Source organism: Dipodomys merriami, unplaced genomic scaffold (assembly GCF_024711535.1).
Source record: "Dipodomys merriami isolate MVZ:Mamm:240054 unplaced genomic scaffold, mDipMer1.0.p SCAF_163, whole genome shotgun sequence".
In the NCBI taxonomy this organism is placed as follows: domain Eukaryota; kingdom Metazoa; phylum Chordata; class Mammalia; order Rodentia; family Heteromyidae; genus Dipodomys; species Dipodomys merriami.
In genome coordinates, this window is record NW_027202971.1 from 601,583 (window position 1) to 617,882 (window position 16,300).

The 16,300-nt window shown below is 42.1% G+C and overlaps 1 protein-coding gene across 4 annotated transcripts in view; it reads right to left on the minus strand.

Moving 5' to 3' along the window:
• Sbno1 (strawberry notch homolog 1) overlaps positions 1 to 16,300 on the minus strand; it is a 61,161-nt gene that overhangs the window by 18,798 nt on the left and 26,063 nt on the right. For all 4 annotated transcript variants that reach the window (XM_070024842.1, XM_070024841.1, XM_070024840.1 and 1 more), the window contains 15 exons: positions 14,790 to 14,951; positions 13,379 to 13,514; positions 13,199 to 13,304; positions 12,925 to 13,078; positions 12,431 to 12,613; positions 11,356 to 11,453; positions 7,521 to 7,672; positions 5,940 to 6,137; positions 4,505 to 4,672; positions 4,007 to 4,182; positions 3,160 to 3,291; positions 1,957 to 2,092; positions 1,028 to 1,140; positions 852 to 923; positions 237 to 336 (listed from right to left, as the gene is read on the minus strand). In XM_070024842.1, the coding sequence (XP_069880943.1) occupies positions 237 to 336; positions 852 to 923; positions 1,028 to 1,140; positions 1,957 to 2,092; positions 3,160 to 3,291; positions 4,007 to 4,182; positions 4,505 to 4,672; positions 5,940 to 6,137; positions 7,521 to 7,672; positions 11,356 to 11,453; positions 12,431 to 12,613; positions 12,925 to 13,078; positions 13,199 to 13,304; positions 13,379 to 13,514; positions 14,790 to 14,951 (2,086 nt within the window). The remainder of the gene's footprint in view (positions 1 to 236; positions 337 to 851; positions 924 to 1,027; positions 1,141 to 1,956; positions 2,093 to 3,159; positions 3,292 to 4,006; positions 4,183 to 4,504; positions 4,673 to 5,939; positions 6,138 to 7,520; positions 7,673 to 11,355; positions 11,454 to 12,430; positions 12,614 to 12,924; positions 13,079 to 13,198; positions 13,305 to 13,378; positions 13,515 to 14,789; positions 14,952 to 16,300) is intronic.

Sequence of the window (16,300 nt, forward strand, 5' to 3'; positions counted from 1 at the left end):
AGGCAGGGAAGCACATGAGACTCTTATCTACAATTAACTACCAAAAAGCCAGAAATGGAGCTGTGGCTCAAAGCAGAGTACTAGCCTTGAGCAAAAGAAGCTCAGGGATGGTGCCCAGGCCCTGAGTTCAACCCCGAATGAACACAAAATAATTTAAAAATTCTATTTTTGAATTACTAAGTCTAAACTACATTACTCAGGAAAAACACGAAGAAATCAATCACTGTGTGAGTTACCTTTGAAGAACTCTCCAGGGTAGTCTGGAGGTGGCGATACCATAGGAGAATCCAAGTTGACAATGGATTTCATGACAATTTCTAAAGCGTTTCTTCCATACTATTAAAAAAATCAAAACACAATTTCAACATTTGGAAACACTTCAATCACATCACTGAGGTGTGGCTCAAGTGATAGTGTGTTGAAAACAAAATAAAAACTATTATACCCAAAATTCATGAGCAGCACTCTCCATAAACTTCATGTATTTTTATACTTCCAACCTCATGCCTCTGCACAGACACTCAGTAATTCAGCAACATTACTTCTGGGAATGCACACCGGATGCTCTCTCTGACATCTGTTAGGTTACTTCTGGGAATGCACACCCTACGGCACTCCCTCATATCTGTTATATTTCTTTTTCCAAACTCAAAAAGCTGACTACATTGCAGCGTGTTCACCAAACAAGTAAGCTGCATGAAAATCTGATCTACATTCATGAAGCTATGATATTAAAGCAAGACCAGAATCACAGAGGCAGTTTTGTTTGAAAGCATAATCACATTCACTTGTTATCACCGAGGACAGTACACATCTCCACAAGGTTACAGACATTTAAGGCCAAAATGTACCTTATTATCAAAGTTGAATCTGCTCAGGTCTCTAGATTCTGTAGCTCTTCTATCACCATGTGTAAGCGCACCCTTGGCAAAACACAAAATTTCTGATTAATGGTCTAGTCCTTTCATAAGCAATCAGGTAACACAGATTATCTCCAACACCCATCTACTATAACCACAAAACTTACCAAACTCTCAAGTCTTTTAGCAACAATAGAAGCAAATCTTTGCTCTCCTGCCAATTCAGAAATCAGAAAGACATATTCAGGTGCAGTAACTTGATTTGATCTGTGAGTTCTTCCTGTAAGGACAATTTTTTAGATCTCACTAATTGTTTTCATTAGGTAGAAATATCTTAGCATTGACATCAACTGTTCTACAAACAATATCCTTAGAAATGAGGGAAAATTAATTGGCATGTAATGTTTTCAATAGTGCCACAAAAGAACAGCAACCACAGTGATGTGGCTGGTAGCTACGGGCACAGCGACATCCCCTCCAAGAGGCATAGAGCCTGTGTGGAGCTGTTAGATGGGATAGCACAGCTGCTGCCACTACCCCAGTACTGCTTCATGACAATGTTGCTCATTCACAGCATGCTGGGTTCTCAAGGTAACAGGAACATGTCAGATGGAAGGACATAGCAATGCACCTGCACTTGAGTCGCCAAGGCTGAAACCAGACACTACCGAATAAAGATTCTCACAAGAAGCCTGGTCTTGCCGGGCGCTGGTGGCTCACGCCTGTAATCCTAGCTACTCAGGAGGCTGAGATCTGAGGATCGCGGTTCAAAGCCAGCCCGGGCAGGAGAGACCGTGAGACTCCTATCTCCAATAAACCACCAGAAAACCGGAAGTGGCGCTGTAGCTCAAGTGGTAGAGCGCTCGCCTTGAGCTGAAGAGCTGAGGGACAGCGCTCAGGCCTGGAGTTCAAGCCCCATGACCGACAAAAAAAAAAAAAAAAAAAAGAAGCCTGGTCTTGGACAAAATGCCAGGAGAACCACAATAATCCCATGAGACATCTTATACAATTTTAAAACAGGTGACAGGATTCATAATGCACTATGTGTTACAATGTATATTAAAAAAATTTATGATTTAAAGGAAGGTCTCAATACCGAATTGTTGGATCGCTCTATCAGCACTCCACGGTAACTCCAAAGTCATATGAACTCTTCGCCTTTGATTTTTAGCTCTCCGATCTGCTTGCAATGAAATACCTGAGCTGGCAGCTTCTGAGATGATAGCAATATTCTGTTTCAGATTTAAGAAGAAAAGAAAAATCATACATGTGGAAGGACAAGCAGGACAATGCCATAAATAACCTCCTTCAGTAGACTAGCGCTCTATCACTTGAGCCACAGCACCACTTCAGCTTTTTCTGCTTATGTGGTGCTGAGGAATTGAACCCAGGGACTCATGCAAGGTAAGCACTCTGCCACTGAGCCATCTTCCCAGCCCACTCTGAGGGATACTCTTGAATCTCATTCTAGACTCAAATCTAGATGACAATGTATGTCATGACACTGTGTTTTTATATTGATTAAAAATTCAAGTTGGGGGTTGGTGGCTTACAGCTGTAATCCTAGCTACTCAGGAGGCTGAGATCTGAGGATCGGATCAAAGCCAGCCCAGGCAGGAAAGTCCATGAAACTTTTTTTTTAGAAATAACTTATTTATTTATATCATTATTACTATTTTTTCGGTATGTCATGGGGATTGAACTGAGCCTGTACTACATAAACAGAAAAGGCCAGAAGTGGTGCTGTGGCTCAAGTGGTAGAGTGCCAGCCTTGAGCAAAAAAAAGCTCAGGGACAGTGCCTAGGCCCGAGTTCAAGGTCCAGGTCTGGCAAAAAAAAAAAAAAAAGAAAAAGAAAAAAAAAAAAAAAGAAGGAAAAAGAAAAAGGAAGAAAGGAAGAAATGAATGAGAAAGAAGGAACTAAGAAAGGAGCCTAATTTGGATATTCAAATGAAGGCTCTTATCTCCAATAAACCACGAAAACCAAAAAGTGGCACTGTGGTTCCAGTGGTAGAGCGCTCACCTTGAGCTGATAAGAGCTCCCAGACAGTGCCCAGGCCCAGAGTTCAAACCCCACAACCAACAACAACAAAAAAAGTAGATGCAAAAGTTCTTCAAACTATGCAGAACCACATTCAGGTCTATACATAATATTACATTCAGTATATGGTAGGATTTTAAATTCAGATTTCTCAACAGGCATACATCATTAGCTTTTTTTGTTGCAGTACTGGAGACTGAACCTATGACATTAGGGGAATCCTTTGAAGGCTTACTCTAAAGCATCTCAGAAAAATATACCTTATCTCCATCCATAAACCTCTGTTTTTCTGTAATATTTAGTATTTCAACAGGCACATCAAGTTCAGATCGTGATTCGTAAGAAATGCTTCCATCGTCGTTGCTCACTACTCGCCCCTTTCGTCCAGTCATCTGAAAGCCAAACAGCAGGACTCAGTTTCAGTACTAAACTAAGGTGTAGGAAACTTGGGTGATGCACCTGGCACTGGGTGTATAAAACACTGCAATAAGAAAAGCTAAGAAGCCGGGCGCTGGTGGCTCACGCCTGTAATCCTAGCTACTCAGGAGGCTGAGATCTGAGGATCACGGTTCAAAGCCAGCCCGGGCAAGAGAGACCGTGAGACTCCTATCTCCAATAAACCACCAGAAAACCGGAAGTGGCGCTGTAGCTCAAGTGGTAGAGCGCTCGCCTTGAGCTGAAGAGCTGAGGGACAGCGCCCAGGCCCAGAGTTCAAGACCCACAACCGACAAAAAAAAAAAGAAAAGCTAAGAAAGCTGGTTGCTAGTAGCTCACGCCTGTAATCCTAACTACTCAGGAGCTGAGATCTGAAGATCTCAGTTCAAAGCCAGCCTGGGCAGGAAAGGCCATGATCACAATGGTGCATGGTAAGTGTAGCACCCAAACAGAGGCTCAGAACAAACTCTCACAAATTAGGCTTGAGATGATGACTCAGAAGGTTAAGGATGGTAACTAAAGCACAATGAGGGCAATAAGAACCACCAAAGGAAACTCAACAGTTATGTGAGGACACTCAAAATACCATTATTCTCTGAGGTTTAAGTAAAATTTCAAAGTGGCAAAAATGCTACCAAGAATACACATCCCTTTAATAGTCAAACTTTTTACCTCAGCAACGTTCTCAGGGCCACCCAGTTCATCAATAAGTTCATCCAGGGTATTAGGAGGGAGGTCTTCTGCTAACTTTTCTAATTTATCAAGCAGGTCTTTCTTCATCTGCTGGGCCCTTTCCACAGCATCCTGACTTGTTATAAGGCTATTGGTACTGTTGGTGTTACTGTTAGCTAAATAAGAATGCATGTTAAAAATCAGCACAAGCACAAACATCTTATATCATTTAACGGTACATTTCAAAGATAAACCTAGTTGGCTGGGAAGGTGGCTCAGTGCTAGAGCTCTTGCCTTGCATGCATGAGGCCTTGGGTTCGATTCCCCAGCACGACATAAGCAAAAAGAAAAAAAGCTGGAAGTGGCACAGTGGCTCAAGTGGTAGAGTGGTAGCCTTGAGCTGAAGAGCTGAGGGACAGCGCCCATGCCCAGAGTTCAGGCCCCATAACTGGACCCCCCCCCCCAAAAAAAAGATAAACCTAGGTTCTATATAGATACCTGGTGCACTGTTAGGAGCAGGTGAGATGACTGGTGTGGATGAAAAACTAGGTCTTTTGGATCCAAGACCTGATGCTAATAAGGCACTTTGAATAGAATCTGGATCTATACTTTTCTTCTTTTTTTTATCTTTGCTTTTTTTGTGGTCTTTTCTGATTAACCAAGGATCTGAAAGTAAAGAGGTATATATTTGTTAATTGTTAAAACGCGTGGCCTCAAAAGTTATCGTTCATTTATTTTATTGTTAATTTAAGTGTAAGGTCATCACCAACTTTAGTAGAAGTGTGTGTGCCAGTACTGAGCGGTGTCCTGACCTTTTCACATTAGGCTGGCATAATACCACTTGAGCGGCCATTCCATTTCTGGTTTTTTTGGTGGTTAATTTGAGATATGAATCTTAGAGACCTCTCCTGGCAAGGTTGACTTTGAACAGTGCTCCTCATTATCTCAGCTTTTTAAGTAGTTTAGGATTATAGGTGTGAGCCTCCATTCCAAGTTTTGAGGTAAAAATAACTATACAAAGCTAGGTAGCAAGGGCTCATGCCTCGTTGCATCTATTTGGGAGACAGAGGCTGGGAGACAGAGATAAGAACTGTATGCAGTCTAGGGCCAGCCCTGGATAAAACCAAAAGAACCCATCTGAAAAATAAAGCAACAAAGGTTGGGTGTATAGTTCAAGTAGCAGTGAACTTGCCCATCAAGGATGAGGTCCCCTCCAGAGCTCAGACTCCAGAACTGTCCCAAAGTGTAACAAAACAAAACAAATGGCCTTCAAAAGAGGATTTGGCCAGGTACCAGGGGCTTATGCCTGTAATTTTAGCTGCTCAGAAGGCTGAGATCTGAGGATTGTGGTTCAAAGCCAGCCCAGGCAATGAAGTCAGTGAGACTCCTATCTTCAACTAGCCACTGAAAAAGCCCAAAGGGAGGCTGTGGCTCAAGTGGTAGAGTGCTTTAGCCTTCAGCTCAAAAGCTTAGAGAGAACACCCAGGCCCAGAGCTCAAGTCCCAGGACTGGCAAAAATATAAAAACTAAACCATAAAGGGCTGGGAAGGTGGCTTAGTGGTAGAGCGCTTGCCTTGCAGGCCTGAGGCCCTGGGTTCGATTCCTCAGCACCACATAAGCAAAAAGAAAAAAGCCAGAAGTTGTGCTGTGGCTCAAGTGGTAGAGCGCTAGCCTTGAGCTGAAGAGCTGAGGGACAGTGCCCAGGCCCAGAGTTTAGGCCCCACGACTGGACCAAAAAACAAAACAAAACAAAACACTAAAGCATAAAAGGCTCAAATCTTCAAAAGGCAGAGACAAGCCTCTTTACTTAGAATTTGTATAATCATTTACAATACACATTAAGAGAAAAGTTCCAATACTAATGCCCCCAGCCAAGGAGCTGGTAGGCCCTTACTTTGTGTGTGCAGCACCGCAAATCCACATAGTAACTCACCATCCTCATCGTCTTCACTAGACTCATCTCTAAACGGGTTAAAATCATCATCATCCCCGGAGCTCATGTTTTTAGAGCTCTCATAATCACTTTCTTCATTGTCAGAGGCATCAGACTCACTTCCACTGTCATCAGAACTGCTACCAGCAAGACCACCCACTTTTCGTGCTTTTTTTGCTTCTCGAGTTATTTCTTCACCTATCCTCCGAGCCCCAAACAAGAGTCCACCAGGAAATATGAAGGAAAAGAAGACATATTTAGTTCATAGGTTACTTCACATGAGAAGTGCAGAAGAAAGTATTTATACATGTTAACAATAAATACAATTCAGAAATAAGCAATAACCTTTTGGATTGCCCTAAGTACTTGTTAAGCTCAAAGTTCTCCAAAGAAAAAACGTGGGCTGGGAATGTGGCTTAGTGGCAGCCTACTTGCCTAGCATGCATGAGCCCCAGGTTCCATTCCTCACTACCACATATAAACAGAAAGAGCCAGAAGTGGAGCTGTGGCTGAAAGTGGTCGAGTGTTAGCCTTAAGCAAAAGAAGCTCTGGGACAGTGCCCAAACCACAGGACTGGCCAAAAAAAAAAAGAAAAGAAAAAGAAAAAGAAAAAAGAAAAAAAGAAAAGATATTTAAGTATACTACCATCTAGTATACATCTTACAACAAATCAAGACAACAGATTTAAAACCACCCCTGGCCCCGTAATTCATGCTTTTTTGGTTATTGTTGGTTGTAGGGCTTGAACTCTGGGCCTGGCTACTATCTCTAAGGTTTTTTGCTTAAGCCTAGTGCTCCACCACTTTGAGCCACAGCACTTCTGGTTTTCTGGTTGTTAACTAGAGATAGCGTCTCACAGACCTAGCTCAGTTCCTGGTCTATTTTCTTTTTTATGCATTGTTCATCAGACATGTGATCCTGGAAACATTCCTTAACTTCTTATTCTTTCTATGCTTAAATCTGTCTATAAAGCTGAAAAAAATAACTGGGAGCTCCATGCCTGTAATCCTACTACTCAGGAGGCTGAGATCTAAAGATCACCGTTCAAAGCCAGCCCTGGGCAGGAGACTGAGACCTTTTTTTTTTTTGGGGGGGGTGTCCAGTCATGGGGCTTTAACTCTGGGCCTGGGTGCTGTCCCTCAGCTCTTCAGCTCAATGCTAGCGCTCTACCACTTGAGCCACAGTGCCACTTCAAGCTTTTTTCTTTTTGTTTAATGTAGTGCTAAGGAATCGAACCCAGAGCCTCAGGCATGCAAGGCAAACGCTCTACCACTGAGCCACTTTCCCAGCCCCGAAACTGAGACTCTTATCTCCAATAAACCACCAGAAAACCAGAAGTGATGCTGTGGCTCAAGTAATAGAGCGCTAGCCTTGAGCTGAAGAGCTAAGGGATGGCATCCAGGCCCACAGTTCAAGCCCCACGACAAAAAAAAAAAAAAAAAGCTGAAAAAGTAAGAACTAATCTCCTAAGGATCTGTAAGTTGGTCAAAATAATTCAATGTGTAGCTACTATAGGCTTCCCCAGTGTGCCAGCACCAGTGAACTGTGCCAGTTTTAATTTAAAACACAAGTACCACTCACCTTTCCGCTTCTTTATTTTATTTTCTTTACAAGGACTATCTCTTGGTGAACTGTTGTTGCTTGGAGCTGACAGATCAATTCCTAGCAAACTATACAGTTTTTTCCTGTCTGGAGCAGGGAAATGTTTTTCAATGAGTGACTGAAGCACCCCTCTGTTGGAGAAAAATAATAACAGTTACTGGCTCACTGGATAAAAGAAAAATTGTATATAAGAATTTTACTAGCCGGGCGCTGGTGGCTCACGCCTGTAATCCTAGCTACTCAGGAGGCTGAGATCTGAGGATCGCGGTTCAAAGCCAGCCCGGGCAGGAGAGACCGTGAGACTCCTATCTCAAATAAACCACCAGAAAACCGGAAGTGGCACTGTAGCTCAAGTGGTAGAGCGCTCGCCTTGAGCTGAAGAGCTGAGGGACAGTGCCCAAGCCCAGAGTTCAAGCCCCACGACCGACAAAAAAAAAAAAAAAAAAAAAAAAAAGAATTTAACTGGAGGGCTGGGAATGTGGCTTAGTGGTAAAGTGCTTGCCTAGCAACATGAAGCCCTGAGATCGATTCCTCAGTACCACACACACAGAAAAAGCCAGAATTTGGGCTGTGGCTCATGTGGTAGACTGCTAGGTTTGAGCAAAGTAAGCTCAGGGATAGAGCCCAGGCCGAGTTTAAATCTAAGGATTAGCAAAATAAAAAAATCTTACTGGAGGGCTGGGAAGGTGGCTCAGTGGTTAAAGCGCTTGCCTTGCATGCCTGAGGCCCTGGGTTCGATTCCTCAGCACCACATAAGCAAAAAGAAAAAAGCCGGAAGTGGCGCTGTGGCTCAAGTGGTAGAGCACTAGCTTTGAGCTGAAGAGCTGAGGGACAGTGCCCAAGCCCAGAGTTCAGGCCCCATGACCGGACCCAAAAAAAAAAAAAAAAAAAAAAAAAAAAAAAAAAAAAAAAAATCTTACTGGATATCTTTCCTTTTTTTTTTGGACATAGGGCTTGAATTCTGGGCCTGAGCGCTATCCCTGAGCTTTTTCACTCAAGCTAGTACTCTACCACTTCAAACCACAGCATCACTTTCAAAGTTCTGGTGGTTAACTGGAAATAAAGAATCTCACAGAATTTTGTGGCCAGGCTGGTTTTGAACCATGATCCTCAGATCTCAGCCTCCTGAGTATCTAGAATTACATATATAAGCCATTGACACCCAGCTGTTCTGGATATATTTCATTAAGAGAAATATAATTTATTCAATCTAAAAAATACTATAACCCTGCTCAACTCATTTGTAATTTTCTTTTTTTTGTCGGTCGTGGGGCTTGAACTCTGGGCCTGGGCGCTGTCCCTCAGCTCTTCAGCTCAAGGTGAGCGCTCTACCATTTGAGCTACAGCGCCACTTCCAGTTTTCTGGTGGTTTATTGGAGATAGGAGTCTCACGGTCTTTCCTGCCCGGGCTGGCTTTGAACCGTGATCCTCAGATCTCAGCCTCCTGAGTAGCTAGGATTACAGGCGTGAGCCACCAGCGCCCGGCTCATTTGTAATTTTCTAGGCCAACCCTGTCTCAAATATAATGTAAGCCAAGGTACATATGCAATTTTTATTATTTTTAGAAACTATATTAAAAACTTTCAAGCCGGTGCCGCTGGCTCAAGCCTATAATCCTAGCTACTCAAGAGGCTGAGATCTGAGGATCGAGGTTCAAAGCCAGCCCCGGCAGGAAAGTCCAGGAAAGTCCGTGAGACTCCTATCTCCAATAAACCACTAGAAAACCAGAAGTGGAGCTGTGGCTCAAGCAGTAGAGCGCTTGCCTTGAGCTAAAGAGCACAGGGACAGCGCCCAGGCCCAAAGTTCAAGCCCCATGACTGACCCAAAAAAAAAAACTTTCAAAGAGAACAGAGCATATCGGCACATTCCTATAGCTGCAGCCACTTTGAAACCTGGAGTGAAAATGTCAAAATGAGTTACACACTAGCCTGGGCAATATATTAAGTCCCAATCTCATAGTAATAAGCAACATAGCTACTCAGGAGGCTGAGATCTGAAGATCATGGTTCAAAGCCAGCCCAGGCAGGAAAAGTCCATGAGACTCTTATCTCCAATTAGCCACCACAAAACTGGAAGTGGTACTGTGGCTCAAGGTAGTAGAGCACGGGCCTTGAGCTGAAGAGCTCAGGGACAGCACCCAGGGCCAGACTTAAAGCCACACAACCACCACCACCAAAATAATAAGCAACAAAATATATGTGAAACCCAGCTGGGCACTGGTGGTGCCACTGATGACTGTAATCCTAGCTATTCAGGAGGCTGAGGATCTGAGGATCATGGTTCAAAACCAATCTGGGTAGATAAAACTGAGAGCCTCCTATCTCCAATGAAACACCAGAAAAGTGGAACTATGGTTCAAAGTGGTATAGCACTAGCTCTGAGCAAAAGGAGCTTCGGACAGTGCCCAGGACCTGATTTCAAACCTTATGACTGGAGGAGGCAAGGTGAGCTGGGGCGGGGGGTGGGGGGAAGGGGAGATAACATTCCAAACCTTATGACTGGAGGAGGCGAGGTGAGCTGGGGTGGGGGATAACATTCCTCCTCCTGAACTGGTTTTGAATTATGATTTTTTTTTCCAGTTGTGGGTCCTAGGCACTGTCCCTCACCTCTTCAGCTCAAGGCTAGTCCTCTACCACTTGAGCTACAAGACCACTTCCGCTTTTTCTGCTTATGTGGTGCTGAGGAATCGAACCCAGGGCCTCATGTATGAAAGGCAAGCACTCTACCACTGAGCCACCTTCCCAGCCCCTCGTTCCTTAAAGTAAGGTTTTTGCATTTTTTTAAAAAGATGATACTAGAAATTGGACCTTGAGTGCTGTACCTGCTAGGCAAGCATTCTGTCACTGAGCTACACCCCAGCCCTCTTTGCAACATTTACCCTAGCTGACCATGTACTTCCTGCCTCTAACTTGAGCCATTTGCCAACATATCCACTATGTTTTTCACTCTTCCAAAGTAGTTTTCAATTATACAGGCAAGAAGTAGTATGGTGGTAAAGGTTGTGCTGATAATTTTTTCTACTAGAATTCCAGCTTTAAATCTGCTAGTTACATTTATAGAGTTGGTTATACTGGAGCGAACTGGATTTAATGTTCTGGAAAACATAAAACTGAAACTACAAGCACAGTACTGTAGTTCCCAATAAATAAACATTATCAAGTCCTTCTATCAGTCCACGTGCTTGTTAATATGGACAAAATGTTGAACATTTCAGTATGATATCTTTCTGCACTATTGCTTCCTGATACGCTATTACACAAGAAAGCACAGACTGCAAAAACTCAAGACACAAGCTTTTCTTCCTTTTTTTTTTTTTTGGTGGGGTTTGAACTCTGGGCCTGAGCGCTATCCCTGAGCAATTCAGCTCCAGGCTAGTGCTCTACAAACTTTGAGCCACAGTGCCACTTCTAGTTGTGGTTTATTGGAGTTGAGTCTCATGGGTACTTCTTTTTCTGGGCTGGCTTTGAAGGGCAAATCCTCAGACCTCAGCTTCCTGAGTACGAAGGATTATAGTTGTAAGCTACTGGCACCTGGCAGACAAAACCTTTTCTGCTCAAGGGTGGCACGCTACCACTTGAGATAGAGCTCTACTAATGGCTTTGGTGGTTAAGTAGAGAAAGAGTGTCACAGGCTTTCCAGCCCAGACTGGCTTTGAGTTACAATCCTATAATCTCAGCCTCTAAAGAAGTTAGCATTATAGGTATGAGCTACCAGTACGTGGCCAGAAAAGCTTTTTAGTAAGTGAATAAAAATTTCACCTCAAGGAAATAAATAAATAAATAAATTTTAAAAAACCACAAAATTAAAACCTTACTTGGCAGTTGAAACAAAATCATTTAGTTCTCCTCCACCCTCTTCCAAGGCTTCTAAAGTTCTAGCTTCTCCTGTAGACTGCAGACCAATTACAACACACTAGAGGAGAATATGTTGATGGGAAATAAAGAATAATAAAAACACATTTCAAGTATTTAGTAAAAACCATTTTTTAACCAATTTCCAAGAATGACAACATTAAACCATATGTATGCTTCATTTATTATATTTAAGATATACGATGCAACAAAAACGTAGGACTAGTTTATAATAATATGCATAACTAATATTCCGCCCTCACAAAGGATGTTTTTAGTACATACATGTTTGCCAAAAACCAACTTTAAGGTCAAATGCACAGGAAACCAGTGTTGGCAGCTATGGATGGCCACATTAAACAGATGCTGCTTATTCTCTAAATGTAATTCCTATGTGCATTCTCAAAAAAATATTAAAAATCTTATCACATGGGGGCTGGGAAGATGGCTCAGTGGTAGAGTGCTTGCCTTGCATGCTTGAGGCCCTGGGTTCGATTCCTTAGCATCACATAAGCAAGAAGAAAAAAGCTGGAAGTGGTTCTGTAGCTCAAGTGGTAGAGTACTAGCCTTGAGCTGAAGAGCTGAGGGATAGCGCCCGGGCCCAGAGTTCAGGCCCCATGACCGGACACACACACAAAAAAAACAAAAACAAAAAATCTTATCACATTATTATGTCTACAATTAGCCTCTAGGAATACCAGATTAAAGCCGGACATCCGTAGCTCAGGCCTATAATCCTAGCTACTAGGAGGCTGAAATCTGAGAATTGTGGTTCAAAGCCAGCCCAGGTAAGAAAGTCCGTGAAACTCTTATTTCCAATAAGCCACCGGAAAATGAGAAGTGGTGCTGTGGCTCAAGTGGTAGAGTGCTAGCCTTGAGCTGAAGAGCTGAGGGACAGTGCCTGAGCCAAAAGTTCAATCCCCATGACCACAAAAAAAAAAAAAAAAAAAAAAAAAAGAAGAAAAAAAAAGAAAAAGAAAAAGAAAAACACCACTCTCATAAAAATCTGAATTTTCTTAATGTGTTCTTCCAACTTACTTTTCCATTCTTGATTTCTTCTCGGGCAAGTTGCACAACCCTTTTAACTTTGGATGCTATGCACAAGTACTTGAAAAACCTTTGGTGAGCAGACCAGAACTGACCCCACATGGACTTCTTCATCCGCTGTTCAGCATCCATCAAATCTGCAGCTTGCTGAAACCGCTCTCTTGCAATGACCCACTGAAGACATACAGTCCACATTTTAGGCATTTCATCTTTGAATTCAGTTATTTAGAACTGACCCATGATTCAGTCTACAGTAACTTAGTAACTCCCAGTGCATACAGTTATCTCCAAATCTTTACTATCTGATGCAATTTTTGAAAAATAATATGTGAATGAAACAAAGGGTGCTAAGCATGAATTATTCAATAAAGCAAGACGGTAATTTGGGTTTCACAGCAAAAATGCATCCTGACACTATAATGGACAAAACTAAAAGAAATACCTTCAGAACATTAAAACATAAGGAATTTCCAAACATTTCTCACCAGCTTCACTGCTTTGTTATACATTTTAACATAGCTCTGTGAAAGAAGAACTTCCTCGATTTTGAAGGTCACTCCGGTAAAGCTAAGCTGTCGAGCAATGTACATGCCTCGGAGTTTCATGTCCATAGCAACTATCTCCATGGCACCAACACCTCTGAATAAAATTAAAACACACAGTAACGATCAATAAATAAAGTAGGACTTGAACACAAAATGACAAGAGTTTTGGCAGGAACATATCTCTTAGACTGCTACTGAGAACAGAGTGCATTACCTGCGCTCCACTGCTTGAATGAAATCACTGAATTCTCTAAATGGAGTTCCTTCACCCCATATTCCAAGACGGTTCATATAGGCCATGTTGCGAGGTTCAGAAGCACCTGGAAAATCCCCCAATATATTACAGCTGCAAAAATAATATACACATACCTTTTTAATTAGATAACTAACTCACCAGTGGCACTAGCGTAGACAACTCTGGCCTTTGGCAATTTGTTCTGAAGCTCTAGAACTGCCAACCCTGTCTTGGTTGGTTTTGAAGAACCAACAGGACATAAGTTTTTTGCTTTATGACACTCATCGAACACTATCTGTAAACACAGAGTTAAGGAGTAGTGTCTGTAAACTTTCAAGAGCATTCAGCATTTCCCTGAAGTCCTCAGGTTGCATTTTTTTTTTTTTTTGGGTCAGTTGTGGGACTTGAACTCTAGGCCTGGGTACTGTCCCTGAGCTCATCAGCTCAAGGCCAGTGCTCTATCACTTAAGCCACAGCGCCACTTACAGTTTTCTGGTGGTTAATTGGAGATACGAGTCTCAGAGAATTTCCTGCCAGGGCTAGCTTTGAACCCCGATCCTCAGATCTCAGCCTCCTGAGTAGCTACTAGGATTACAGGTGTGAGCACCAGCGCCTGGCTGCTTTTTTTCTTTGGATCATACACATCCATCTTTCCTCGGTTCTGTCTTTTCTCATTTAGGATCTGAGACACCCACTGACTTTGATACTTCTCTGCCTATTGGATTCTTTAGATCTAATGGATCTGTCCACCACAGATTATTTTGATAAATTCTATATACAGTATATAATTGGCTACAAATTTAACCAGTATCTGAATCTTCGCATGGGAAATGAATAATCAAATCTCCCCATACCTTTTTTTTATTGTTGGATGTGGAGTTTGAACTCAGGGCCTGGATGCTGTCCCTGAGCTTTTTTACTCAAGACCAATGCTCTACCACTTTGAGCCACAGTGCCACTTCCTGTTTTCTGATGCTTAACTGGAGATAAGAGTCTCATGGACTCTCCTGCCCAGGCTGACTTTGAACATGATCCTCAGATCTCAGCCTCCTGAGTAGCTAAGATTACAGGCTTTAGCCACCAGAATCCAGCTTGCTAGTATTTTTTTTTGGTGGGGGGGAGTCATAGGGCTTCAACCCAGGGCACGGGAGCTGTCCCTGAGCTTGTTTTGCTCAAGGCTAGCACTACATCACAGCCACTGCACCATTTCTGGCTTTCTCTGTTTATGTGGCACTGAGGAATTGAAACCAGGGCTTCATGAATGCTAGGAAAACATTCTACCACTAAGCCACATTTCCAACTACCTTGCTAAAATTTTCTAACCCAGGTACTTAATACCATCTTCTATGTGCCAGATATAAACAGAGTAAGTTACCAGGCCCCTGGAACTATAATCAGTTACATGCTCACTCCACACAATTTATTCACAGTAGAATTAAAGTTTTTTTTTTTTAAAAAAAAAAACAAAAGAAAGAAAAGAAACAGCAAGTTAAACTCAATGCCAGGACAATGACCTTGCCAGGTTCAAGACTTAAGGGAAGAGAACACACATTCATTTATTAAAGGATACAACTCCATCGAAGTCATCACCACACCAATGTAGAAGTTGTTTTAATCTAGTTTTATATTTACCACCAGACTGACTTTCACCAATAAGGGAAGAATAGGTAGCAAAAATAACACCCTTTTTCACACTCCCATTATGCTTGGAAGAAATTTTTCCATATTTAAACTGAAAAAAGGAAAGAAGAATTTAATTAGTATGTCTTTCTCAGAAACATTCTGTAGCATGACTTCTTAACTGGGTATTCTCATGACAGGTTAGAAAAGTGACAATGACCCCTAAAAAGACCAACAACATTTCCTATATATGTATACACAAAACCTTGCAGCACAAGATGCAGTTTTCAAAGTCTCAATAAAAATTTACTAGCAGGGCTGGGAAGGTGGCTCAGTGGTAGAGCACTTGCCTTGCATGCGTGAGGCCCTGGGCTCGATTCCTCAGCACCACATAAGCAAAAAGAAAAAAGCTGGAAGTGGCGCTGTGGCCTAAGTGGTAGGGCACTAGTCTTGAGTTGAAGAGCTGAGGGACAGCACCCCAGGCCCAGAGTTCAAGCCCCACAACCAGACTAAAAAAAAAGAAAGAAAAAAGAATCTAAAAATTAAAAAATCAAACTCTCCTGTAAGTCACAATACTTGTTCTACAAATGTTTATGTGCTCTTATTATATGCAAAACATTATGGTTAAATTGAGGAATATGTAAAAAATTATAAATAGTTAACATGCCCTTTAATTAAATTTACTTTTAATTTCTGGGATTTTTTTTCCCCCAGGCATGGGGCTTGAACTCAGGGTTTGCGTCCTGTCCCTGAGCTTCTTTTGCTCAAGGCTAACACTCTACCACTTGAGCCACAGCGCCTCTTCCTGCGTTTTTGGTGTGTATGTACTGAGGAGTCCAACCCAAGGCTTCATGCATGCTAGGCAAGCACTCTACCACTAAGCCACATTCCCAGCCCATAATTTCTGAGAAATTTTAAAAGAGTGAGTTCTAGCCCAAGCAGGAAAGTCTACGTGATTTTTATTTCCAATAAACTACTTAGAAAAAGGTGGAAGGTTCGCTGTGGCTCACGTGGTAGAGTGCTAACAGGGAGACACTAAAAGGTATGTCAGTTTTATCTAAACAAGCAAGAATAGGTGAACAGTATGTCAATAGAGGTTTGTTAAGTGAACATTAAACTACTAATCACAAATTGTTTTAGACACTCAACACTCATTTTCTTTCCCTATATGAAACTTTTTCCACATGTAAATTGTAGAGATATTTAAACCCATTAGGTAAACAAATACAAGGAAGACTCCAAATCACAGTAATTCTTTATACAATTAACAATATTCAAGTGCCTAATGATAGTCCAATTCTAGAAGGGAAAAAAAAAGACTGAGAAAGAATTCCACTATAAGAGGGACACTTCCTATCTGTCTGCTAAAACATCAGCACTGCCTAGCATGATATTCGGCATAAAGTAACCTTCACATCAGCAGATATCAAGCACTGGCTGGCACAGATGGCTCACGCCTGT